The sequence below is a fragment of the Fusarium flagelliforme genome (genome assembly GCF_020744385.1).
Source record: "Fusarium flagelliforme strain FIESC 12 MPI-CAGE-AA-0113 chromosome Unknown B0J16scaffold_3, whole genome shotgun sequence".
NCBI lineage: Eukaryota > Fungi > Ascomycota > Sordariomycetes > Hypocreales > Nectriaceae > Fusarium > Fusarium flagelliforme.
The window spans coordinates 1,633,646-1,657,497 of NW_025763505.1; the positions used below are offsets into that span (position 1 = coordinate 1,633,646).

At 49.2% G+C, this 23,852-nt stretch overlaps 9 protein-coding genes across 9 annotated transcripts; 4 read left to right on the forward strand and 5 right to left on the reverse strand.

Moving 5' to 3' along the window:
* Positions 1-967: 967 nt before the first annotated feature.
* Positions 968-3,093, reverse strand: B0J16DRAFT_284359 (pseudouridine synthase). The gene is made up of 4 exons (XM_046124017.1): positions 2,837-3,093; positions 2,556-2,712; positions 1,854-2,485; positions 968-1,801 (listed from the first exon to the last, which is right to left on the reverse strand). Exons 1-4 carry the CDS (start codon positions 2,961-2,963, stop codon positions 1,260-1,262), a joined length of 1,458 nt encoding a protein of 485 aa, XP_045984449.1. The 5' UTR covers positions 2,964-3,093; the 3' UTR covers positions 968-1,259.
* A 229-nt stretch (positions 3,094-3,322) lies between these two features.
* B0J16DRAFT_96031 (uncharacterized protein) lies at positions 3,323-5,262 on the reverse strand. The gene is made up of 4 exons (XM_046134755.1): positions 4,824-5,262; positions 4,688-4,769; positions 4,475-4,635; positions 3,323-4,417 (listed from the first exon to the last, which is right to left on the reverse strand). The coding sequence occupies exons 1-4, from the start codon at positions 5,074-5,076 to the stop codon at positions 3,543-3,545; spliced, it is 1,371 nt and encodes a 456-aa protein (XP_045984450.1). The 5' UTR covers positions 5,077-5,262; the 3' UTR covers positions 3,323-3,542.
* A 767-nt stretch (positions 5,263-6,029) lies between these two features.
* Positions 6,030-9,952, reverse strand: B0J16DRAFT_337396 (uncharacterized protein). Its single transcript, XM_046127347.1, has 4 exons — positions 9,391-9,952; positions 9,014-9,340; positions 8,951-8,963; positions 6,030-8,900 (listed from the first exon to the last, which is right to left on the reverse strand). The coding sequence occupies exons 1-4, from the start codon at positions 9,524-9,526 to the stop codon at positions 6,293-6,295; spliced, it is 3,084 nt and encodes a 1,027-aa protein (XP_045984451.1). The 5' UTR covers positions 9,527-9,952; the 3' UTR covers positions 6,030-6,292.
* Positions 9,953-12,662: 2,710 nt separating this feature from the next.
* B0J16DRAFT_96074 (uncharacterized protein) lies at positions 12,663-14,918 on the forward strand. The gene is made up of 3 exons (XM_046134756.1): positions 12,663-13,078; positions 13,139-13,396; positions 13,452-14,918. Exons 1-3 carry the CDS (start codon positions 12,790-12,792, stop codon positions 14,585-14,587), a joined length of 1,683 nt encoding a protein of 560 aa, XP_045984452.1. The 5' UTR covers positions 12,663-12,789; the 3' UTR covers positions 14,588-14,918.
* On the reverse strand, positions 14,727-16,250 carry B0J16DRAFT_337402 (Der1-like family-domain-containing protein). Its single transcript, XM_046127348.1, has 3 exons — positions 15,932-16,250; positions 15,597-15,873; positions 14,727-15,252 (listed from the first exon to the last, which is right to left on the reverse strand). The coding sequence occupies exons 1-3, from the start codon at positions 15,979-15,981 to the stop codon at positions 14,797-14,799; spliced, it is 783 nt and encodes a 260-aa protein (XP_045984453.1). The 5' UTR covers positions 15,982-16,250; the 3' UTR covers positions 14,727-14,796.
* Positions 16,251-16,588: 338 nt separating this feature from the next.
* B0J16DRAFT_318201 (uncharacterized protein) lies at positions 16,589-16,968 on the forward strand (the record flags this gene model as incomplete). The annotated part of the gene is made up of 2 exons (XM_046125429.1): positions 16,589-16,758; positions 16,809-16,968. 2 exons carry the CDS (start codon positions 16,589-16,591, stop codon positions 16,966-16,968), a joined length of 330 nt encoding a protein of 109 aa, XP_045984454.1.
* A 220-nt stretch (positions 16,969-17,188) lies between these two features.
* Positions 17,189-18,357, reverse strand: B0J16DRAFT_318202 (P-loop containing nucleoside triphosphate hydrolase protein; the record flags this gene model as incomplete). Its single annotated transcript, XM_046125430.1, has 3 exons — positions 17,189-17,928; positions 17,978-18,198; positions 18,254-18,357. 3 exons carry the CDS (start codon positions 18,355-18,357, stop codon positions 17,189-17,191), a joined length of 1,065 nt encoding a protein of 354 aa, XP_045984455.1.
* A 471-nt stretch (positions 18,358-18,828) lies between these two features.
* Positions 18,829-19,448, forward strand: B0J16DRAFT_265042 (Fcf1-domain-containing protein; the record flags this gene model as incomplete). Its single annotated transcript, XM_046123377.1, has 2 exons — positions 18,829-19,129; positions 19,186-19,448. Coding segments are annotated over 2 exons (564 nt in total), but the record flags the coding sequence as incomplete, so codon positions are not given.
* Positions 19,449-19,971: 523 nt separating this feature from the next.
* On the forward strand, positions 19,972-22,520 carry B0J16DRAFT_318204 (fungal-specific transcription factor domain-containing protein; the record flags this gene model as incomplete). Its single annotated transcript, XM_046125431.1, has 4 exons — positions 19,972-20,391; positions 20,447-20,651; positions 20,701-22,310; positions 22,371-22,520. The coding sequence occupies 4 exons, from the start codon at positions 19,972-19,974 to the stop codon at positions 22,518-22,520; spliced, it is 2,385 nt and encodes a 794-aa protein (XP_045984457.1).
* Between the last annotated feature and the right edge of the window lie 1,332 nt (positions 22,521-23,852).

Consider the following 23,852-nt stretch of genomic DNA (forward strand, 5'->3'; position numbering starts at 1 on the left):
AAGCCGAGTCGAATAAGTATCAAGAATAGTATTGGGTATTGGAAAATTAGAAGTGAGTAACTAAACAGCTATCAATGAATCAGCCCTTTCGTCCAGACTTTATACTTCGTGGCTCTTCACTGCCCTAGGCCAAGTCATGGGTCGTCCTCCATAACACTCGACCCTCATTGTGTTCATGCAATCTCAAGCATGACAAAGACGGCCACCTTTGCGGTCTGATCTGTCCCATCTTTCTTAAAGGGTTTATTTTAAGATCGTCCCTGGAATCTTTTATTGTGAGCACCGAGATTTCAGGGTTCAATATGTCAGATGGGCCCAGACGACGCCCGAGCCAGGATCCTCCTCGATCATTCATGCCGTCTTATGCGTTGGTCGATTGAGTTGTAAATTGACGCTTTGATGATTCTGGACGAACCAGACAAGTCGTAGCCATCACTGATAGCCACTCTGTTTAATGGTGAAACAGGGACAGCTGTTACTCAGAGATGCGCTGCTTGAGTCTGATTCGTCCCATGTTTTCCGGCCCAGATCCGATGTTTCGTCGGGCCAAGACTAGTTCTCTTTAGTGATCCACGACTAACACGCCAGTGGTTGGACTGTTGCTACGTACATATGTATGTACTGTAAGAGACTGATGAACTAAGCCAGATTCTGCGTATCAGAATCTTCTCAGAATATTCCTCTTGTGGAACCTCGTCTTAACTCAGCTTCTTAATCCTGTACCCAGAAAATGTGTCATCATACGTGCAGTAGCTTCAGCTCGTTTGCTTCTTCATGACAACACATGCGTCGCCCAGGCTTTCTAGTCGTTTCAAGATGATGGATCCTCAACTACGCACCCAACGATTCCATGTTCTTAGCGAGCCACCAATATTACGTGACCGCAACATCATGCATCGTGCATCAGTATCTCTTAAAACACACATCATCGGGCATTACACAAGCCGGTCACAGGAACCAACTGCAGCAGTGAGACATGTTACCATCACATACATTCACAGAATCCAGGGAATCAACCGTCGGAGACATGTCGTAGTTTTTATCGTCCTTTGCATTGAGTGCCTGACATCTACTCCAGGATTTTCAAACCAAACGCCATATTATCCCCAGAAAAACAATTTCAAACAGCAAAAGAAACGGCACCAAAAGCGAATATGGTACAGCATGCAGACCGCTCCTTGCCAACAGACCCTACATCTCGGGTATCAAGGTCCGCTTTATGATTCAAGCTTATAACCAAACTCTTGGCCTTGAAACGCTTAATCACTGTCGCTATCCATAGCCTCGCCCTTGGAAGCCTTCTTAGCAGCCTTGGCCGCCTTCTTCTCGGCCTTGCGTCGCTTCCTCTCAGCCTTCTCCTCGGCAGTCTCGCCCTCGTGCTTCTTGCGCTTCCTGTCCTTGCTGTCATCAGCAGCGGGGGAAGCGGCCTCCTCCATGGGGGTGTCCTCAGCCTCGGAGGCCTTGGCGGGAGTGGCAGGGGTAGCGGCGGCGGCGGCGGCAGATGCATCGGCGCTGAAGTCCTTGTACTCGGAGCTCCACTTGGCGGGAGTGGCATCGTTGGGGCGACCGTACTTGTCGAGCTTTCCGTCAGCCTTGAGCTTCTTCTTCTCAAGGGCAACGGGACCGAGGCCCCATCGGCGGGGGTAAAGGTCGCGCTCCATGATGCAACGCTTGACCTTAGCGACAACACCGTGGTCGCAGGTGGACATCTCGACGGTAGACATCTGGGCAATACCCAGAGCAATAGCCTCACCCTTGGTGGTCATGAGGACAACTTCCTCATGGTGCTCAATGGCGGACTCTGAAAAGGAATTAGCGATTTGCGACAGGAGAAATCGTTTAGTAGAACTTACCGTATCGGAGAAGACCAGGAAGCATCAGCTTGGCACCGTAGCAGACGGCGTTGACAGCGCTGTCCTTGACGACCAGACGCTTGTAAGAGGTCAGGAGGGTCTCAAGAGGAGAGATGACCTTGCGGAGGTAAGACTCGTCGCGAGTGTTGTCCATCTGCCACTGAGCGTCGAGAACGTCGTGAAGAGTGACGAGGCCCTTAGACTCGTCCATAGCACCACTGCGAACACGTCGAAGCTCCTGCATGTGGCCACCGACACCGAGAAGGAGACCCAAGTGAACACAGAGTGTTCGGATGTAGGTACCAGCCTCACAGCTGACCCAGAAGACACCGAGGTGTCGGTCGTTATCGAACTCGATGAGCTTGCTCTCGTGGATGGTTCGGATACGGAGCTGACGCTTGACGGCAGAGATCAAAGGAGGACGCTGGAAAAGCGCACCGGTGAGGGTCTCAAGAGCGCGGGCGAACTGAGCCTGGCCACCGGGCAGCTTATCGTGGAGACGGATAACAGCAACATACTCCTTTCCGGCACCCTGCTGGGACTTGACAAGACGGGTGGCGCGGTCAATGCAGACAATCAAGCAACCGGTAACCTTGGGATCAAGAGTACCGCTGTGACCTGTCTTCTCACATCTGAAATGTCGTTAGCAAATATTCCAACGCGCGCATTGACGCGATAGTGTGGAGTTGAAATTTTTCGTACCGAAGAATGCGCTTGACCCAAGCGACAACCTCGTGAGAGGAAGGGTTGGAGGGCTTATCGAGGTTGATGACACCAGAGCTGATGTACTGCTTGAGGTCGCGCTTCAGAGGAGAGCAGCCATTGGGGATGGGAGTGAAGTGGCCAGTGCGAACGAGAACTGCAAGTTTTGAAGATTACGAGTTAGTCCTTGAATCTTGAAATGAAGGGAGCAATTGAGGCTCAATGGCCACAAAAAATATCAAATAGAAGTTGCAGGCGCAACAGATCATTGGGAGACTCACGCTTCTCGTAGTTCTTGAGGAGGAGAGGCCACTGGCTGGTGTCGAGGGTAGGAGTGGTAGCCTGGGGCTTGATAACATAGTCCTCCTCGGTTGTCGTCTTCTTGACGACCGCGACTTCCTTAGACATCTTGACTGTTAAATGTGACTTCCTTTTTGGAGAATCTGTGTGATATTCCGGGCCAAGCGCGGCAGGTGCTTCAAGCGACAGGAGGGAAGAAACGGAAGGTGCGAGTCGTAAATTTCCTCGGTGTCTTGCCCGGTGTGATGATATGGAAAGAAGCTTCTAAATTTTTTTTTCTCTGGGCGGATTTGACTGTGGGGCGGAAGGAAGCTGCGACCGGTGTGTGGCGGCAATTGGACACTAGTCTGTATATAGTAATACCAGCCTTTTTTATTTTGAGTCGCGCCACAGTAGCAGCCACAAGCGAAGTCCATAGCGGAGACTTTGCCTAGTAGGTACTTATAAAAAATATAGAAAAAAGGTAGTGCATGAATTTCACTGAACAGCTAAATATTTTCCACAGGTAGCTGGAAGTAAGGTCTTAAAATTAGTTTTATATTTTACTGAACTCTTGACGTAGTTCGCAATAAATATGTACTTGATTGGTTCAGTTGGAGTCATCACACATCATGGTATCCTCAACCTTCAACGCCGAGCTAATAAGAGAAATGAAAAATGCAGTTTATGCCAAAGACTTCGCCAGCTTTAGGGGTAACGTCCCCGGTGATGGTCATCACGATCCCCATAACTCGGGTTCGGATAACCGTAAGTTTGATTTACATACGAAATCCCTTCTGGGAAGTATCCTGCCTGTGGAACGGATGTACTGGATTCGCCAGTTCGATGACGGTCGGGCTGATAGACCCCTATGCCCGCATGTGAATTTTCCACTGGAGTCATCTCGTACTCCTCTGTGCGGTATCCTTTGCCTTTAGAGTTGCTCGAGTTGATGGATGAGTCATCACCACCCAGAGCAACTCCTATTTGAGAGCTGCTTGGATCTGGGTGATACATAGACGGGAACATAGGCGGGAATGGTGTTTGGTTATGAATTGCCGCAGTGGACTGCTGACTGGGTGCCATGACTGGCCAATGGGCGAGCTTCAGTTCTGTTGCGCTGACAGGGCTGCTGTACTGTGAAGCATATGGCGAGACGTGATGTGGTGGGAACAGTTGCTCGGATCGGACACTGACTGGCGACTCATCCCAACTCCTGAGCGGCTTCTGGCTGAGGGGGGTATCGCGAGTTTCCCGTGTTTCTCGGGGAATGGTTAGCGGAGTCGGCCAGGAGTTAGCATGTTTTGTCTCTAATTTGCTGAGAAACGCCCTTCTGCGTCTCCTGCCACGCCAAATGATGCAGAAGCCAAGAATGAATAGAATCAAGACCACGCCTCCGGCGCCGATGCCTGCTTTTGCTCCCAGACTGAGGGGTCCCTGGTCAAGCCAGTCCGGGTCCAGGGAAGCGATTGGTGATGGTGCAGTGATATTCACAATTTCTCTCGAGAATATGGTTCCATCTGTAGACACAAGCATGCCAGGTTCAGGCTTTTGTTCACAGCCAGCTTGGAGAACAGTAATGACTGGATAGTATTAGCAAATGGATTAGTGGACTGGTGGGAGGTTATTCTCAGACATACAGTTTGAGATAAAATGATTGTCCCCTGCTTGAAGACATTCTGTGCATCCAAGAAAGTCGGCTGTGTCGTGAACAGGCCAAGTATCGCAATAGTCGTAACCATCAACCTCTGCAGTCAGGTTGTTATATATGATAGAGTCGCGGAAAGGCCCGCAGGCTTTTCTGTTAAGTTGTTAGGAACAGTCTGGGTGCGAGGCTAGAAGTGACGACTTACGAAGTCAGACAAGGTGTGTTGATAGTGTTTTTATTATCGGGGATTCCAAACAAACAATATGAAGTAGCGTAACGTAAGTTATCTAGAAGCAGTCAGTACCTAATCTCAATGAGGCACCATAGAATTTATCACTTACAAAGGAAGTAATGCTGATCTGTTTCATTATTCTTCGTGCGATAGTCGCTATTTTGCTCGCATGTGAGGCACTGTTGAAACACGATGCCCGAGCCACTATCATAGTCGCCCTCATGACAGACAACATCGTCGCTGGTGGTCGAGTCGAGGACATTGCCGCATACCGTTCCGCAGGGCGAATCATCAGCTACAAGGATGGCAATAGCTGGACGTAGCAGGCTCAGGCCTGTTGTTATCAACGTTAACCCACGCATTCTGGGTGAAACTGATTTATGGTCGAGGAGGGGTTGGCCGTTTGTCGCAAAAGCAGATAGACCCGGATGACTGTATGGGTCACAGATGGAAAGCCAAAGCCAAATTGAAAGAAAACGGAGCCCGGTAGAGGGGATGAGTCCGCTGTGTTACATGTCCAGTCCCAGCGATAGGTGAAGCTGAGGGTTATTCTGCGCGCGCAGTAGGACGAGGGTTGCCGCTGGGGGCGGGACGACAAATCGGCCGCAGTCTTTGCTCTTATATCAGGCTGGACCGTTCAGAGACGCCGCGCCATGTGTGACATATGATATGTGCCAATGGCTACGATGTGGCGCTTCTTGTGCCTGGCGCGCAAGATGATGTGATGAGCGCGGTTACAGATCGTTGGAATCTCTCTCTAGAGGAAGCACGACGTGAATGATGCGAGTGATGAGTTGAAATGGCGTGGTGACAGACAGGTCAATATCAATCCGCACCGCAAAGCTGCATAGGCGCATAGGGATAATGACAAGATAAATGTCTGATTGGGGGCTAAAGTCCCACCGTTCCCTCCCAGCCTCCGCATCTTGAGGATCTGGAGCTGTGATAGCTGCTTGATTGTCGCCAGGATTGGTTGGCATCAGTGGGTTCTTCAAGATGGATGGTGTTGAGAGGCCGGTAGATGAGGGGAATCGACCACTCACAGTCGTTATCACGACAATGACCGACTCCAACTGAGCGTCGCTGCAAGGACCCCTAGTCCTTTCACACTAGCCTCAGCGGCTACAGGCTCAATGATCGATCATCCACCCCTGTCAATTCAACTTTGCCCTGTCTAGCGCCCTCGTCAGACCTAGTCCGGCTTTTGTTCCCGTGAGATTGCTAGCCCGCGGCACAGGGTAAGGGTTCTCCGTCCCTCGAGGAAGCATCGTCACAAGTGCTTGAATCGTTCTGTTTTGTTCTTCCTGTACGGATATCACCAACATGTCATAGCGATCCTGTATTTCCGACTGTCACCTCAAATCATGTGGGGAATTGAATCACTACACTACTATGTTGTCAAGAGTACATGATTCATGAAAAAAATGCATTGATGGTATCTACCCACCGAAATTGCCAACAAATCTTCACACTTCCTAACCAACAACACCATGCATGCAATAACAACACGACGTGAAAGCAGAGACGGTTACATCAAGCACATAAATACAAGTAAATATCATAAACATATATCCAACACTATGCCGCGAGTGTCGTGGGGGGCTGCTCAGGTCCATTTGATGCCTTGGCTGGTACAGCATCACCACTAAGGCTACCGCCTGGGAGAGCCTCAATGTCTGAATCATCCGTAGCAAACACCATAGCTCTAGGTGTCTGTGCCGGGTTGAAGTACGAAGGAGTGCTTGGTGACCTCTCTGGTGAGCTTGTATCCCAAGTCGCAGCTGAGGAGCTTCGGTCGCTCTGCTCAAACACTGCGCTAAAGTTTGAGGCAGGTGTTAGGACGCAATCGGATTGGTCTTCGCGATATCTCATTAGTAAATCCAAATCATCCAGTCCTTGGTGTATTTCATGCTGTGGATGGGCACTATTTGAGAGTGCAGCTTCGTCAGCGGAATGTCCTCGCTGAGGTAGAGAATCTATTGCCAAGTGAAGGGGGGCACTTGGGGCACCGCTCGAGGTAGATCGTCCATGAACGGGACAATTTGGACAAACAACTGCTTCAAACCTCTCGAAATGATTTCCTCGGTGATCTCTAGAACGATGGCGCGATTGAGGTCTGGTAGACGTTCGACTTGATCGGCTTTGTCTGCTATTTGACTCGTGGTGATCGATACGACTGTGCAATACTGCATTTCGAGTAGAGTCTGTAGACGGTGATCGAAGTGGTGACTTGAATGCTTCTCGGACATGGTCATTTGTGGGCATAGTCCGGGGCCCTGGCGCACGCCCACGGCTGGCAGCTCTAGAAGCGGACTTGATAAGATCATTATCATTTGTCGTGGATCCAGAGGCATGACGCCCAGTCCCGCCAGATCTTTTGTTTGGACTGGCGACAGAGTCGCTCCGCTGTCCTTGGCTTGATCTTGACATAGACCGATGTTGCCTTTGATCATGTTCAGGAAGAATGCTCGGGCTAGCAAGAATGGGAATCATGAGACCATCCACAGCCGAATCCGAAGATTTTGTATAGCCATGACGGCTACGAGACCTTGAGGATCTAAACCGCTCATCTATTGAGGGTCCAGCGGTAGTCTCCTGGGAATATTCGTTTGCTCGTGAAGTTCGTGAACTGGCCCGTCGAGATCTTGGCACAGATGGTTGCGAGCTTTCTCTAGCAGTACCTCCATGATATCTCTTAGTAGATCGGGCTCGTCCATGTGAGTTGGAGTGACTGGATCGCTCAGACTTGCGCGGAGACATCGACTGGTATGGCATATTCATCTTGTTGGAAGGCGTAGAGCCCTGTTGGGAGATGGCTGATGAGTCCGAGATGATTGTGCCGCTTGTCAGGTTTGACGAGGTATTACTTAAAGGCGTTTGGGAGTCAAGGCCTCTGGAGTCCTGAACAAAAGCGGCGAGCCGGCTACTGTTCTTGATTGTGTCTGTGCTCTGAGGTCGCGGTTCTGCCTTGATGTTTGACCATGGGAACGCCACTGGCTTTCTTCCGACTGGTGTCTCCTCAACCCAACTTGCCGAAGCAGGTGTCGCAACGACGGTCTCTGACGGATCCCAGAGCCATCGCGCTGTTTTGGACATATGATCGACACCTGATTTTGGGCTTGCATAGTTGTTCTCACATGATACAGCCAAGTCCTTGCCATATAGTTGACTCCTTAGCTTCGAAAAGTTTGTGGGATGCGCAGTGGGAATCGCACTGTCTGGATATGGTGTGCTATCTTCTGGAGCACGGTGATTTGACCGGACAGTGCTGACTGATGCGCCAGATATTGTTGAGTCAATCGACTGGATTGACCTATCCGATCTGAGGGATGTAGCCGTCGGGGGTGATCCATGTGGACTTTGGTGCACAAGAGACCGTGGTGACTCGGGAATAATGAGACGTGGGCGCAGAGCCAAAGGCGTCGGGCTGGGAGCAGACGGCGTCGGGACGCTTAGAGCTTCCAATCCAGGAGAGCGAATAGAGTGCGATTTAGCAAGGTCGAGTTCCTGAAGGACTGTGGCATTCAATGTTTGTGGTCTCTCGTTTTGTGGTTCCTGGTAAAGCCTTGAGCGTAATGGAAGCTCGCGATTAAACGGATGAGCGGCTACTTTGGGTTGTGGCACATGAGAATTCTGTGTGATAGAACCGCCCAGTGTTTGCTGGCCCTCGGTGTGACCAGTATCGGTAGGATGTCCGATGCTATCCTGCTCTGTAATTGAGCTGTTTTCATCTGGTTGGGCTTGTTCTTGAGGCTTGCTGTGGATTTCAGTCAATGAACCACGCCCTTGCTCGGTCCGGTGGACCATTTTGGCGTAAGGTTTATCGCTTGTGTCTACGACGAGAAGTTCCTTCTCTCCTCGTCCCAGAAGTCCATAAACTCTTACCTCACCGTCCAAGATACCAATGACGGCACTGGTCCCGGCGTAGAGGACATCATCTTCGTTACCGCAACGATTACAGAAGACGACAATAATCTCATCTCTTGTGTCTTGGCGGATGAGCGGTTCGAGGCGAGTTACCCAATATGTCAGGGTTTCCATATCCGGTTCGTTGGGCATTCGTGTGAATTTTCGTGGCTCTTCTCTGGTCATCCATGCCATGGATACAATGACAACATTTGACCCTGCTTCCAGAACATGAAATGCAAACTCAAACGCATTCCACGGTGCTTCATATTTGTAAGGACTGTTGATGGGTCAGCGCATTTTCCAACGTGTAGGTGAGTTTGTGCGTACTTTAGGTCCATGCCTGTAAGATGATTAGCGCAATAGCCGAAGATGAAACTTGAGTGAACTTACAAATTCCTATTGAAGTGTTCCCTAGGCCAGGTATCCAACCTTCGAAAAACCCCTCGTTTCCTTCCAAAGCCCATGATTCGTCGGTGTAGTACAAGAAGGCTTTGCGGTAGTTTGCTATTGTCTCGCCTTCTGCGTTGACAACAATGGTGGAGTTGTAATATTCAGGATTTGCCGGCCAATGCGCAGAGATGTCGACTTTTTCAGGGTATCCAACAGTAACGACGCAGTTGTATTTCAAAGCAACAGTCCTAGCCCAGAGAGACGTGATGCCGGAGCCAGAGTATTCGAGAAAGGGGGCAATGTCTTGCAGCGACTTGAAGTTGTACCCTTGAAAATGATCAGTGAGAATTCGCGGTCAGGTTGATCAGCAACAATACCAGAGAAGGCCAGCTCGGGCAGAACAAGAAGATCCAGATCGTCTGGGTTCACTTTGGACAAGACAGAATCTGCGCGATTCAAATTGTTGTTAACATCTCCCACCTGCGGCGCAAACTGCAGACACCCAATCCTCATCTCGACGGTTTTGACTTGACCCCGCAACGACAACACGCCTCATCCGCCCAAGAGCAGCCGCGCCCTCGAAGAGCTCGACGAGCTCTAAGAGATGATGATAAGAAGAAGAAGAAAAGCCAAATACAGTAAAAAGAATAGACGACAAAGCCGATATAACGTCTACCGGGTATAAAGAGGATGCAGATGTGAAACCAACAGAACCAACAGCCAACAACCAACAGCCAAAACGGGGGCTACCGAGAATGGGGAAGCGAGAAGAATCGAAAACCGACAGAATCAATGCAATGAGATGGGCCCTGTCCGGTATATTGGGGGCGTGGGCTTGACTGGGTTGCTCGGGAGGGAGGCTGGGATACACCAGACTGCTGGGATTATTGACAATCTCTCTGGCACCACTCAAAAGCTGGTCAGTAACGACAAATGGTAGGTAACGGTGAGAACTTAGAAGAAAGGATTATGCTGTAGCCAACTGTCAGTGGCCATTAACCGCTGAGTTGAACCATCATCAGGGATGTGAAACTCTTCGCCCGCAGAGTCAAAGTGCTCTTTGCCTGATTGGGTTCAGCGCGGGGCGGTCCGCTTGTTTAACTGGCCCACCTGTCGACGCTACTCATGTGAGTGACTGCGTGATGGTGTTTTTATCAGAAATTCCAAAATTGAACTTGTTCGTTTTGGGCACAGAAATCATTCTGGGCGTTGAGTCTGACCTCATTCTTCCGGGCACGCCATTCGTTGTTGGTTTCTCAGTTGCGGTGTTGGTTCATTGTGCAGATTAACGGCTGCAGGGGGATCTTAGTGGATCAGGCGGGGAGGGGCGCCCGGGGATTCTATGTCATGGAAGAAACTCCGATTATCCGGCCCTACAACTGAGGTGCCCTGAAGTCTTTTGTCACAGGGGTCCCCAACCAATGCAATGGAAGCCAAGCAATGAGTATCACCATTGAGGGATGTCCTTGGAATTTTAACTTAAAATCTCACTCTTTCGCCTACAGCTCCAGCATCAGTAACCCTCGTTTGATACATAAGGCCATCCAGACCACTCAACGGAAGCTTGACGCGCATTCCCAAGTCCTTTGTGGAGGCCTCGTATGTCTGTTGCAACCACCCGGCCACAAGCAATTTTATTTCCGGACATCTGAGGAGCAAGTACTGAGGTACTAAGAGAGTCTCGTAACTTAACGGCCAGGCCATTCCGCGGGCGGCTCGTTCTCAATGGGCCAGTCCTTGAACATCCGTACACTTACACAGACGCTCCGATCACACGAGTTCTTTAAGAGCTTGATGACAGCAATCGTGTCAGTATGTGGAACTAGACAGAGACAATGGCATGCTAATGCAATGGGCCACGTGTGCACGTATAGAGTGTTCGAAACATTGTTTCAATGTTGATGATAAGACAAACGTTGGAGCGATTTCTAATCATGAGTGCATGGTATGTAAGACAGATGTTCAACGAGTTGATATCTTGCCAGTCATGTTACGCACATGACTTTAAGTCGCCGAGTATCACAATTGATAGAGATTCACTCGTGTTGAGAACTCTTCTGATACTCACATGTACATCGGATCATGAGGATGCCAGGTACTCCGGCGAGTTTTCTCTTCATAGTTGATCCTACCTCACTAGAAACTATAATATAAGAAATGATAGCTCATCAACCCCGTCAAACCTGGCAAACACATGCCATTTATTACCATGTGATCCGTGCAGCAAAAGAAAGGAAGAAGAAAAAGAAGAAGAAAAAGGAAAAAAACACAAATCTGTCATTTATAGGGTAAGCTCGGAAACAATCGATGAGAGGCAGGAGGACATGTTTTGAGAGCTTCTCTTTACAAGCTGAGCATATCATGTCCATTCCTCATCCTTCCCCGCTAACCTCGAAAACTTGGGGAAACGCATCGAAATATCTATGCCTTGTGAGCCTAGACTGTTTGATCAGCGTCAGCATCGAACGATATCGCCAAAGATAGCCAGCCACCAGCGCTTCAGAGGAGGAATCAAGACCGTTGCCGCACCGTCAGGAAACTCTGTCGTGTACAATATGCAGCACATGTCACTATCACATCTGGCCTCTAGCCTTCTTCAATCTTTCGGCGCCAGGGGAACCATCCAGGGTTGATGGTTGATCCAATAGTGGAACCTGGCGCGCTTGCGGCAGCTCGGGCGTTTACCGCGTTGCTACTCTAGAGAACCTTAGATTGTCTTGAATTAGTGTTGAATTAAGCGACCTGAGAAGAAGTGGGAGAGAATGTAAAAGTTTGTATGGATAGAGGAGTGTGTAAAGGTAAAGGTGGGTGTTGGTAAACAGTTGATGAATATTCATGGCGGTAGGAATTTCATGCAACTGCAGTAGACAAGCAGACACATATTCGTAGATCTAACTGTGAACCCCACAGCAGGGTTCGCTTGCCTATAGAATGAAACTGATTGGCATTGAATGCTGACAACCTAGACTAGGTAGTTTTCGTTCCTCAATGCCCTGTCTCTCTTGATTTTCGAGCTTTAGAGGTAGGTGGAGAGGCTGGCCGCAAAGACGGCCGGCGTCTGCACAGCGATCCTCGACAAGTTGATTTGTGGGTGGCTTTCCCAAGACCCTTGTATAGCGTCGTCTTTAACCGCCGCGGATGCTTGCCAACACGACTGATTGGGCAACTCAATAAGCTATTCCGCTAGCAAGTCTCAATTCTACAGTCGTCATTGGCTGAACATTAACGTTTCGACATGGGCCGTTCTATTTACGGCCAGCAACACACTTGCACAAACTCCCTCTCCCTCATCCTAGCGGTACTTCATCCTATGGTCATGCAGGTAATTCAAGATATGGCCCACTGTATCTTGCACCCGACTATCTAACAATGCATACCTTGCTCGTCTACCTAATCATAGACGGAATATGTAGCCATGGTACTGGGTGTGTCTGTTTGCCTGCAGGGCTGCATACTACATCGATCAAGCTGGAATAAAACAGTCATGGCACCCACATCTCTGGTTTCAAAGGTGGTGCTCATAACCTCGATTTGTTTTATTAGATCTTCATTCAGAATTTCAGTTCAGTGCAGTTCGATCGAAAGCAAATGTGGATGGAATGATCTACGATTACTTGAATCAATCTACACCGGGAGCTTGCATTGCATCTGACTTACAACCTGCGTTTGAGCTTCGAAGCTTCTCAACCTATCTTACCATGCGGAGCAGCTTCTGCTAAGCCCCCGACCCCATCCCAAGACCTCACTTGTTACAAGTCGATCACTCGAGTTGAGCAATGGCCGGCTTTCGTTCAGGCCTCAAGGCCTCACTTCTCGTTCTTCTCGCTTCTACCACACACGCCCTTCACTTCGCACCAGACTCAGAATGTGCTGCTTTGTGCTCCAACGGATCTAATTCAACTGCTTCCGACTCCAAACTCGCCACAACAAAACCATCCGATGTTGTATGTGAGGATGGCGAATATTCAGATACAGGAAATGGCATTAGATTCAAGAACTGCCTAAATTGTCTGCAGAAGAGTGACTCGACATGGAAGGAAGAAAGTGACGTGTACTGGTTCCTCTGTGAGTTACTCGTCAAGACGTCTTTTTATTGCGACATTTACTAATTTCTCTACGCTGTAGACAATGTCCGATATGCCTTCGACGTTTGCCTCTACTCTTACCCCGATGCGGTGGACTCGGGTACCATCAACTCGCCATGCAACATCGAAAGTTCCTGCGGGTCTCTGGAGGATGCCTTGACACTTTCTCTCCTCAAAACAGACACCGATAACCAGTTTGATTACTGTGAAGCCGAGGATTCCATCATCAAGAGCTCTAGCTATAAGGAATGCCTGGGTTGCTTGCAATCGACATCAAACCAAAAGTATCTTGCAAATTGTGAGCCACCCCCGCTGAATGAGCTCAACAAAGCACAGTATTAATAAATCACTAGTTCTGGTCGCCCTCAAGGCTGGCTGTATCCAGGGACCCGAGAAGGGCGATATCATTGGCCTTAGTAGCACGATCTTCTCTACCTCACTCGTCAACATTACCGACCCCAATACTAACAAAACTCTACCTGGCGATGACGGTGCACCTGTCGGCTCCATGACCACGGGAACAATCGTCGGTATTGCTGTTGGTTGTGGGTTAGCATTTGCTGGTGCAATCTGGCTCCTCTTCATCTACTGTCGCAGGAGCAGGAGGCGCCAGGGAGCTGGAATCAAGATCGAATCACCGCCACCAGACGCTCCTATGAATGACCGTTCCATGTATGGCATTCAAAAGTCTTCATACTTTACCGACTACCCAGGCCGTCCTCTATCAACAATGAGCAACGCCGCCCGTTTTGGAGCGCACTCCCGGAATGCATCCAACGCAGAGTATTTCGATGGTCTTGACAATGGAAGAGGAAGCACCGAGACACCTGTCACCTACCACTATGCACCTCACGCGAAGAGCAACGCGCCCAACAGTGCCCTCCCTACACATCCTGCATATATTCCTCGGGTTGTCAGTCGCCTGCCCGACCCCAAGGTACCTGCGCCATCAGGCCTTCGCAACGTCAAGACAAATGTCCCTGACTCATACGCCCTACAAACATACCTTAATGCTGCTGGTAGCGAAGCTCGACGCACTACGGACACCCCATCTGAGAGCGTGACAACTTCACACGCCGGTAGCCGTAACCCTTCTCCTGTTCCGCAACAATATGCTCCTGTCAACCCATCAGCATCAGTACCTCCACCGCCGCCTGGGCCTCCACCATCTTCTGAGCCGCAGAAGTCAAAGCTACCAAGTTTTGCATTCCCCTCTCTTACTAAACTTTCGATCCCCAAGAAGAAGACACCGCCTCAGCTTAATTTACTGGAGGCCACTCCTATCTCCGCGGTCGACAATGACCCCAGCCACGAGCTGAGGATCTCCAAGCCGCTTGCTGTTCTGGACCCGAGATTTCAGGACAAACCTCTTGTGGGCGGGCAAGTCCTGTCTCACGAGATTCCTGCCGGATTTAATGATGAGTACTTGAAAAGACGGGAGGCTAACATATCTCCAATGCTGAGTGGCAATAGCCGTGTCTATGGATAAGTCAGTTGGGCGCTAGCTGGATCTTGGTTGTAGATTTTTTCGAATTTGAAAGCTTGGAGTTACTTGGTTGATATATCCGGGCGTCAAGCCATCTAGATCGGTACGAAACACATCACAGGGCGCAAGGGTTTTAGCGAGAAAAAAAATCATTCTTCTGTCTTATTGTACACATACTAAGTGACTGGTTAACGGTTGGTGATATCCACATTTCAGCCCAGTCGCTGACCTCGACCGCGAGTCCGCCACGAGTCTGGCAGCGGGCCGCCCTTGTCTACACCAGAGCTGCTACCAGTAGAGGCCGTGTTACCAGGTCGAATAGCAGTACCAAAACCTCTCTGGAGAACCCTAGGAGTTTGCACCAGACGCTCGAGCCAGGCAGGAATTCTCAATAACTGAGGGCCGTTGCCGAATTCTGGCCAGAGTCGTGACAAAAAGTCGTAGAGGTGAGCAGCAACCAGACCCTCAACCTCGACCAAAGCCTTGTGCGGTCCGGCCATGAGCGCAGCGACAACAATCATACAGATTGGCAGAGCCTGGGCTGGGATCGTAAGGACGAAGTATTGAGCTTTCTGACCTCGCTGGTCCTGGGTCACGGTATACGTCATGGCAAGGATGAGGCCGTTCATGTAGAACATGCTGTTAAGGCCGGCAAGGTAGTCGATCATCTAGCGACGTCGTTAACCTCGGTACAGGCACAAGACATATGGGTACGTGTTTGGGATATAAAATGTTCTATTGCTATGATATAGAGATGTAGGGAGCTAAAAAACCACTCGAGTGAATTGGGAGTCACACGAGCCATCCATATAGACATCCCACCATGCCTGCACCGCAGACCAACCCGGAAATGCGAATGATGGGCGGTCCGAAGTGCAGGGGTAATCTTCCTCATTTCCAGGAACCGTGATAGCTGAAGAGGCAAAGCACTATCCGGGCAGATATATGAGGGGTGTTTTGAAAAGGGCACGTAGGAGTGTAGCAAGGCACGGGTATGTAGACAAAAGCTTACCAGGATTACTGAGCAGACGAAGAGGATATAATAGACAAGATCGACCTTGCGCGGGAAACGGCTGTTTCCCATCTCCAGCGAAACGCAGTAGCGATAGAGGAAAAACGAGTTCATAAGCAGACTGATGGGGTGCAGTTCGATGAGGAAGCATGTCACGAGACGCCAGATCTGAGGAGGAACCATCCAAAGATACGACGGATGGTGAACCACACTGTAGGCCGAGACAAGTCCGACCTTACAGGCGAGGGACGACAACACTGTAGCAGTGACTAGGTTTCTGGGGAACAGTTAGCAGGATGTACACCAACACGCGAGTGAGGTGACCATTGACGTACCGAGAGATGGCTGGGAGTTCCCAGTAGGCGGCCATAGCATTGTCAGCCATGTTGGGCAACTTTGCTCAATAGCGACAAGTGGAAGTTGAGTTTGTGTGATAGCAGGAGGTAAACAACAGCTGAGTCAAATACACTTTTTCTTCTTCTTCTCACTAGGAAGAGAAAGAAAGACAAGTGATAGAGATCCAACGATGTTTTATGAAGGAGACGAAGCACGGGACTCTGTGAAACCAGGCACCATAGTTGGTTATTGCTTGCGTGTCATCTTCGTCTCCGGAGCTTGTTGATCCTTGGAAGAGTGTGGAAGAAGAGAAGGTGGTAGCTTAGAAAAAATTCAATAAATGAGCGAATCCGCTATAGCGGGGCACGACGTCGGGGCCGACGTTTCGCCGTGATTGTGCGGCTACCCTACCTGAGTGTGGCTCATGAGAGCTCGCGCCACACCTTACCAAGTGTGTCATGGAAACGGAACTGCCCGGCATTCGGCCTTCTCTACAAGCTCACGATCGTATCGTCTGATGTTTTGTGAGAATTTTTCATGAATCTCAGTTATCTAAATCCGCAATTGGCTCTCCTACTCATATAGTCTCAGGATCCTGGTGAACTGACCTCACAGACCAAGCACTGTGCTCGCAGAGCCTCACTCAATTCGTCATCATGCGTGCTCACGATGCTATGAAAAGCGAAGAGGCCAACGATGCCGCCTGGGAAGCAGCCAGAGGAGGTGTTGCAGGTGCTGTCAAGTGGGGAATTGGTGCTGCGGTACTGGGTGCTGCTGGATACCTCTGGTCGCCGCTATATCGATCCATGACGGTTCAATTCAAAGTGTAGGGTCCAATCCTGCGCTTTACAATTACCTTACACTAACCGCTTCAAGATATCTACAAATGTGTGGCATGGTGCCAGGAGCTATGATTGAGGCCGACTCACGACTCAGAGCGTATGAGCAGCGTGTGAGAATGCAGAGGAGATTAATGGGCGATAGGGCTAAGTGGGAACGTTATGAAGAGGAATACCTCAAGGGTGCTGGCAAGTAGGCACCTTGCCAAAACAAAATGACAGGAAACAAAGTATCTATGAATGTCTCACTGGAAAGTTTGACTACAACTGCTGGGGGTATAACGGCGTACATATGTCATGTTAACGATGACCGTTGAGCCGTCTATGTAAAATCGCATTTCTTTACATCTTTTCCCTTCCTTGCTCAGACAATTACCAACTCCAACGCCTGTAACCATGCCGACTCATTCTTAGATCTTAAACCCGAAAGCGCTTGGGATCCATGTTGATCTTGCATAAGCGAACAACGCATCCACTGAGCTGAAGCAATGTCTGCACGCCCTCCAGGACCTTCATATGTGTGAAGCCAATCTCCTTGATAAATTCCAACTTTGAATGTTCGCTCAGAGTGGGGATTGTCTTCGTGACCTTGAACATAGTACTGATAATATCGTGGCTCGAATAACCCAGGTCCCAGAGCTCTCGAAGCGTATCAAGTGCCGAGTCAACATTGCCTTCGTAGCAAGCCTTCAGCATTGCCTGCACCTTAATTGGGTGAGGCGAGTCGACAACCTTGAAGACGTTGTCTCCTGAAACAAAGCCAAAACCAGCAAAGGTAGACTGGAGGTTGTTGATGGCCTGTCGCATATCTCCTTCAGCACTGAAAACCAGTGCAGCCAAACCGTCGTCACTGTATTCGACCTTTTCGGCCTCAATGATTTGCATTAGTCGTTTCACGACCTGGGCGTCCGTCAACTTGGCGTATCGCAGGATGGCGCATCGTGATTGTAGAGGCTCAATAATCTTGTTGGACTGGTTGCAGGCGAAAGCGAATCGTGTCGTGTTGGAGTAAATTTCCATAGTTCGTCGGAGGGCTTGTTGAGCACCCGATGTCATGCTGTCGGCTTCATCAAGGATAACAAGTTTATGGCGGCCGGCGGGGAGAGTGACCTTCTTTTGGGCAAAACCCTTGATTCGGTTTCGGACGACATCGATACCTATATTTGTAAGTTGGTTGATTTAACGTATCGTTTGTGTTGTATTTACCTCGCTCGTCACTGGCATTGAGTTCCAGGACCGCCTCCTTGTACGATTCACCCAAGAGTTGTCGTGCCAGACATAGAACACTGGTGGTCTTTCCAATACCTGGCATACCCGAAATGATAACATGAGGCATGTTTCCTTCTCTAGCGATGATCTTTAGTCGCTCGACTGTTTCTGTGTTGCCGACAACATCGTCGAGAAAGACTGGTCGATACTTTTCCACCCTGGCAACCAGCAATGAGCGATAGCCTTACAAGAGGTAAAGAGAAACAAGCATACCATGGAAGTTCATAATTTGGGGCGCCATTACTAGAAGCCGCAAGAGCTGCCTTTGTGACAGAGTTTGAGGACTCGCCACGTTCTTCAGGTTTTTGGGAAGGCATTTTAGGAGGGATTTGGTGAAATTGTTGGTGATGAAGCTGAAGCCTAAGAAACCAAACTACTTGGATCCAATGTCAATTAATCACTTTACGCGACTCAGAGAAATGAGACGCGTCGAGCACCAGCAGGTAGACATGGTCCGTGCATCAAGAGCGAATGCCCCACTTCTGACACCGCCTTCACCTTTTGGATGGCAAAATCTTGTCAGTGCGATAACTTTTTTGAGCCTGCCAGAGAGGAAAGAGATACCCTCCAATTTTCAAAGATACCCCCTCAGCCCACGACCTCTCGACGTTCCCCAACAGAAAAATTGCCAGCAAATAACGCAGATACCTGCGACTCGAATTATCAGATACCACCGACTAAAGATCAGCCATGGGTGTCCAGAAAAAGACTCGCAAATTCGCTGCGGTGCGTCTTATCGATAAGCGGCGCAAAAGTTGCCCAAATTTCAATATGCTAACTATCAAGTGCAGGTGAAGCGAGTTCTCGGTAGTCGCGATGCTAGGTTGAAGGAAAACAAGCTCAAGGCTGAGTTGGCCCAGAAGGAGAAGGAAAAGAAGACCATCAATGGCGAACTTATCCGAGAAGCGCCCCAGATGCCCAGCAACATGTTCTTCCAGCACAACACAGCTCTCGTCCCGCCTTACAACGTTCTCGTTGATACCAACTTCCTCAGTCACTCTGTTCAGCGAAAGCTCTCTCTTCTCGACTCTATGATGGACTGCCTCTACGCAAAGTGTAACCCTATCATCACATCTTGTGTCATGGCTGGTACGTTATTTTTCTTTTCGATGTTGCGAATTCTGTACTGACATTTACCCCGATAGAGTTGGAAAAGTTGGGACCCAAGTATCGACTGGCATTGAGAGTTGCGCGAGACGAGCGATGGACACGACTCGAGTGCGACCACAAGGGTGTTTATGCAGATGACTGCTTGGTAGACCGAGTGCAGAAGAACAGGATCTACATTGTGGGCACAAACGATAAGGCGCTCAAGCAACGGCTACGCAAGATTCCTGGTGTGCCCATCATGAGTGTGGCGCGTGCCAAGTACGTGATAGAGAGGCTGCCAGGTGCACCGGATTCATAGAGGAGTTTCTGTTTTGTTATTTGGGAATGGAAAATTGCATTTACGAGTTATGATGCGTTGTACATTGTTCCTGTTGACTTCGTTACATGACCTGGCATTTGTCGCATATGGTTCTAGGGTAGATCACGGTGGCAGTTGAGGGAGTTACTAATCAAGCATCAACTATTAAACCACGCAAATAAAAAACAGTATTTGATCATGACACCATGATATTCTAAACATTCTTTCATTTCTTTAAAGCAGAAAATTGCAATCAAATCCGATCAGGTAGTGGTTGTTGATGGACTGACTGTAGCAGGAATCCTCGCAGCTGGAGGTTATTTGATAACCTGTGATTGGGTGCTGATCTATGATCCGATAACTGATGAGTTCCGTCTTACATCCAGGCATATTCATTCGTCATCCCAGATTCAATCCCCGTTAAGAAATAGGAAGTCCAAACGAAGACTATACTATTCTCTTCATCGTGTAATTCTCAACCAGAGTACCCCCAATAAATCGCAAAGGATCGCCATTATCCGTCATGGATTTAGAATCCAGCCCAAATGACAACGAAAAGTCATCAACGTCTGAAGCTCGTCAAAAACGCACCCGTGTTCTCCTTTCATGTGCTCCCTGTCGCAACTCAAAGCTGAAATGTGACAGAGAGCAACCATGCAATCAGTGCGACAAGAAAGGTCGCGCCTCGCAGTGCGCTTATGCTCCCAAACCTGAGAGGAAGCGACCAGTCAAAGGCATGTCAGCAAGACTAAAGCGGCTTGAGGGTATGGTACGGGAGATGATGGACTCTGAGAGCGCAGTACAGACAGCAGGATCAAACCCAGGAAGTAACTCCCAAGTCGCCAATGGAGTTACTGGACCTGAGGTGCAAGGTCATGTGGTGAAAGGTAACAAGACGACAACATATGTCGGCGCAACACACTGTATGGCAATGTTGGAAGACGTGAGTATTCTCTCAAGATCTAGAATATCACTCGTATGTACTGACAATGACACAGATCGAAGATCTGAAGAGTTACTTTGATCAACCTGAAGACACGGAAGAAGATCAAATACTGGCCGATGAGATAGACCCTACGGAGCTCATGTTAAACACAAGAGCAGGCCCAAGGAACCGAGAGGAACTACTAAGTCGCCTACCAGATCGAAAAGTGGCAGACAGACTCCTCTCACGGTATTTTGCCTCCATGAGTCCCTCGCAACGTAAGTGCCATCTACAAGCTTATATAACGCGATTGCTAACAGAAATTAGATATCGTTCATCGACCAACTTTCACCAGGCAATACACCAAGTTCTGGCAAGACCCGGAGGGAACTTCACTACACTGGATAGCGCAGTTGTTCATGATGCTAAGTCTCGGTGTCTTTTTCAATAACTTTATCAACTCCAGTGAACTACAGGGCGACTCTCCACTTCCAGCAACAGACAGGATTCGTCATTATAAAGCCTGTGCTGGATGGGCTCTAGTCTGGGGCAAATATACACAACCTTCTTCAGCAACTCTGCCCGCCTTTTTACTCTACGTCGAGTCGCACTTCCTTTTCAACCGAGCAGCTCAGATGAATTGTTATGTGCTCTCGGGCGTGTGTATCCGCCTGATGCTCAAGATGGGTCTTCATAGAGATCCGAGCAAGTTGGCTAACATTTCGCCCTTCGAAGGTGAAATGAGGCGACGCATGTGGAACATGGCTATTCAAGTCGAACTACTGGTGTCATTCCACATGGGGCTTCCCAGTATGCTCCAGGGTATCGAAACCGATACTTCAGTGCCAGGAAACTTGCAAGACGAAGACTTCGACGAGGATTCAACAGAATTACCCTTGGACCGGCCCTTGACAGACTGGACGTCGATGACATACCCCATCCACAAGACGAGAATCCTGCGAGTCTTTGGGCAAATCGCACGACAAGCTCATGCGTTGACACCACCAAGTTATGCCGAGGTAATGAAACTTGATAATCTGCTGCAAGAGACTTGGAAAGAAGTCCCAGCTTTTATGATGATACGTCCCCTTGATGAGTGTGTTGGTGATCCACCAGTGTTACTTATTCAAAGATTCGGGTTGACTGCCATTTACAACAAGTGCTGCTGTGTCTTGCACCGACGCTATCTTGCAGAGGCAATCCCACAGCGCGAGCATGACTATTCCCGCAGAAGATGTCTCGAAAGTGCCCTGTCGCTACTCAATTATCAAAGTGTGATATGGGAAGCTTGCAAACCAGGGCATGTTTTAAGCCAACACGGCTGGTTTGTCTCATCTCTTGCCGTCCATGACTTCCTGCTGGCTGCTATGGTGATATACCTCGTTATCAAGAACGACAACTACTCAGATGTGGGAAGTGAATACGACTGGATGTCGCAGACGATACCAACGCCTACAAAAGATGAACTCATCGGTATGATCAAGCGATCCCATTCTATCTGGTCGGACGTTGCACAAGACGTGGCTGAGGTTAAGAAGACCGCAGATACGCTGGCGACCATGCTAGCTAAGCTGGGGGTTCCAGTTGGACAGCCGGCAAATGTTTGCGAGCAAGGGATGCCTAGTGTTGGTGTTGAGAATGATACTTCGTCACTGGGAGCGCCCTCGGTAGATTCCAGCACCATGGGGTCGATCGGAGCCGATCCAGGACTTCTATCGTCTCTGGGCCTGGGTACGGCTTTACACAAACAAGTGACAGATAGCACGTATGCTGACATCGGGGCAGGTACATCAACGGGATCTACATCTGGACAGACACCCCTGGATTTGGGTCTAACAGGCGATGCAGGAACTAGCATGAGCTTCCCGAATATGGGGACGGAGGGGCTTGACTTCGATCCTGCTTGGATGGATACTGCAGCTAGTAACATGGATTGGGTAAGTTGCCGCGCCCAAGAGGTATCATGAAGCATGAGGCTCAAGCTAACGACATGACAGCGTTACCTCGACATATCACTTGCTCATAGTCACGATGCAGGACGAAATGAGGACACGGGCCAGACATGGATAGAGAGAGCTCCGCCTTTGGAACAGATGGACATCATGGGATCAGGAAACTGGATGCCCAACAACACTGGATCCGATTGAGGTCGCTTAATTCAGGAGACGGACGGCCTGTAAATAGAGATACGGATCTTACTTGACTTGATTATGTTGCTCTCTGAACTAAAGATACGGCTAGGGGAGCTATACTAGCTCCCCGTCAAATGTTGGGGAAGGTCCAAGTGAGATAAGGATGCTGATGATTGAGACAAGCCGTTTTCGGGATGGGAATGTCACCGCCTCCTAGACAAGTAAAGGGTGGTGTGGCTCTCGAGCCATCAAGCCTATGCAGAAGCACACGGACAGACATCCCGAGCTAGGTCCGTTATCTGGGGAAAGCAGATCCGGGGAACTAGTTTGCAAATCCCCGCAAAGCGCTACGATATGAGGAAGCTCCTCCAGTATCAGTGTTCTGTACAGTGTTGATGAGCCGAGGTTTGATTGAGGGGGTCAATGAGCATCATCCATGCTCGAGATCCTCCAGAGTTACCACGTACTTTAGCCAGATTCGGTCATAATAAAGAGACAACCAACAATGTCTAATCTCTATTGCGACAACAATTACCAATATCGCGAAATGGCTGACGTGCCTGGCATGCTCCTTTGGGGTGCGATAAGAGCTCTGATACACGATAGCCATCGAACTCAATCCAGGCCAGACAATACCTACATGCTTGCAGGGATATATGACGTCGATCCGGGGAATTGGCTGAGAATATTAGTGGACTCAGCCTCCGCGGAGATACTGATTCCAAGTGCGGCGTCGGAATGCCATCCGCTTATTCTGGGCACACAGTATAAAAGCTTGCACAACACCATGCTATCGGCGCGGAGCACCAACCGACATATCCTGTACAGTACTGTAGCCTCCAACGAGTGAACAAGGATGAATGCATAGTCATATGGTTATCGTTTTCCAGTGTAATTTCTTTTTCAGGCGTAACATTCTTTGACGAGGTCTCGTGACCGGCTGCATTTGATAGACCGCCAATTCGCAATTTGAAGCTTCTAGAACATTGCCATGGTTCTAGAGCCCCGGTCAATCACTCCGTGCAATGAACAGGTGACCGGGCAAAGCGATCCCTGGACCGGTTACTGTGTAACCCTTGAACGACACATCAATATGACTTCAAAGTTGTACAGAACGATATTCATGATTGTTGCAGTGTTATGGGACTCTGACGATTGACGAATCTCTCTTGATTCAAGAATGAGTCGTTGGATGATAAATTTGTGGCAATAGTTATGTTGGATTCGGGAAAAATACCCGAAGGAATTGTGTAAGACAATATGATTCTGTCGTACGTCAAATATCAATTGCAGCGTCGACTGCACACAAGATTAGCGGCCCGATAATGGTAAGTCTATCCGCCACGA

Bases quoted from the DNA above. Each gene is read 5' to 3' on its own strand.
- B0J16DRAFT_284359 (XM_046124017.1), bottom strand. From the start codon at position 2,963: ATGTCTAAGGAAGTCGCGGTCGTCAAGAAGACGACAACCGAGGAGGAC. The intron at 2,486-2,555 runs GTACGAAAAATT...ACGACATTTCAG, and splicing joins TGGGTCAAGCGCATTCTTCG to ATGTGAGAAGACAGGTCACA. The intron at 1,802-1,853 runs GTAAGTTCTACT...ATTCCTTTTCAG, and splicing joins TCCTGGTCTTCTCCGATACG to AGTCCGCCATTGAGCACCAT.
- B0J16DRAFT_96031 (XM_046134755.1), bottom strand. From the start codon at position 5,076: ATGCGTGGGTTAACGTTGATAACAACAGGCCTGAGCCTGCTACGTCCA. The intron at 4,770-4,823 runs GTAAGTGATAAA...GACTGCTTCTAG, and splicing joins AGATCAGCATTACTTCCTTT to ATAACTTACGTTACGCTACT. The intron at 4,636-4,687 runs GTAAGTCGTCAC...ACAACTTAACAG, and splicing joins AACACACCTTGTCTGACTTC to AAAAGCCTGCGGGCCTTTCC.
- B0J16DRAFT_337396 (XM_046127347.1), bottom strand. From the start codon at position 9,526: ATGAGGATTGGGTGTCTGCAGTTTGCGCCGCAGGTGGGAGATGTTAAC. The intron at 9,341-9,390 runs GTATTGTTGCTG...ATCATTTTCAAG, and splicing joins GCCCGAGCTGGCCTTCTCTG to GGTACAACTTCAAGTCGCTG.
- B0J16DRAFT_96074 (XM_046134756.1), top strand. From the start codon at position 12,790: ATGGCCGGCTTTCGTTCAGGCCTCAAGGCCTCACTTCTCGTTCTTCTC. The intron at 13,079-13,138 runs GTGAGTTACTCG...TCTACGCTGTAG, and splicing joins TGACGTGTACTGGTTCCTCT to ACAATGTCCGATATGCCTTC. The intron at 13,397-13,451 runs GTGAGCCACCCC...ATAAATCACTAG, and splicing joins CCAAAAGTATCTTGCAAATT to TTCTGGTCGCCCTCAAGGCT.
- B0J16DRAFT_337402 (XM_046127348.1), bottom strand. From the start codon at position 15,981: ATGGCTGACAATGCTATGGCCGCCTACTGGGAACTCCCAGCCATCTCT. The intron at 15,874-15,931 runs GTACGTCAATGG...ACTGTTCCCCAG, and splicing joins GAACTCCCAGCCATCTCTCG to AAACCTAGTCACTGCTACAG. The intron at 15,253-15,596 runs GTAAGCTTTTGT...CGACGTCGCTAG, and splicing joins TCGTCTGCTCAGTAATCCTG to ATGATCGACTACCTTGCCGG.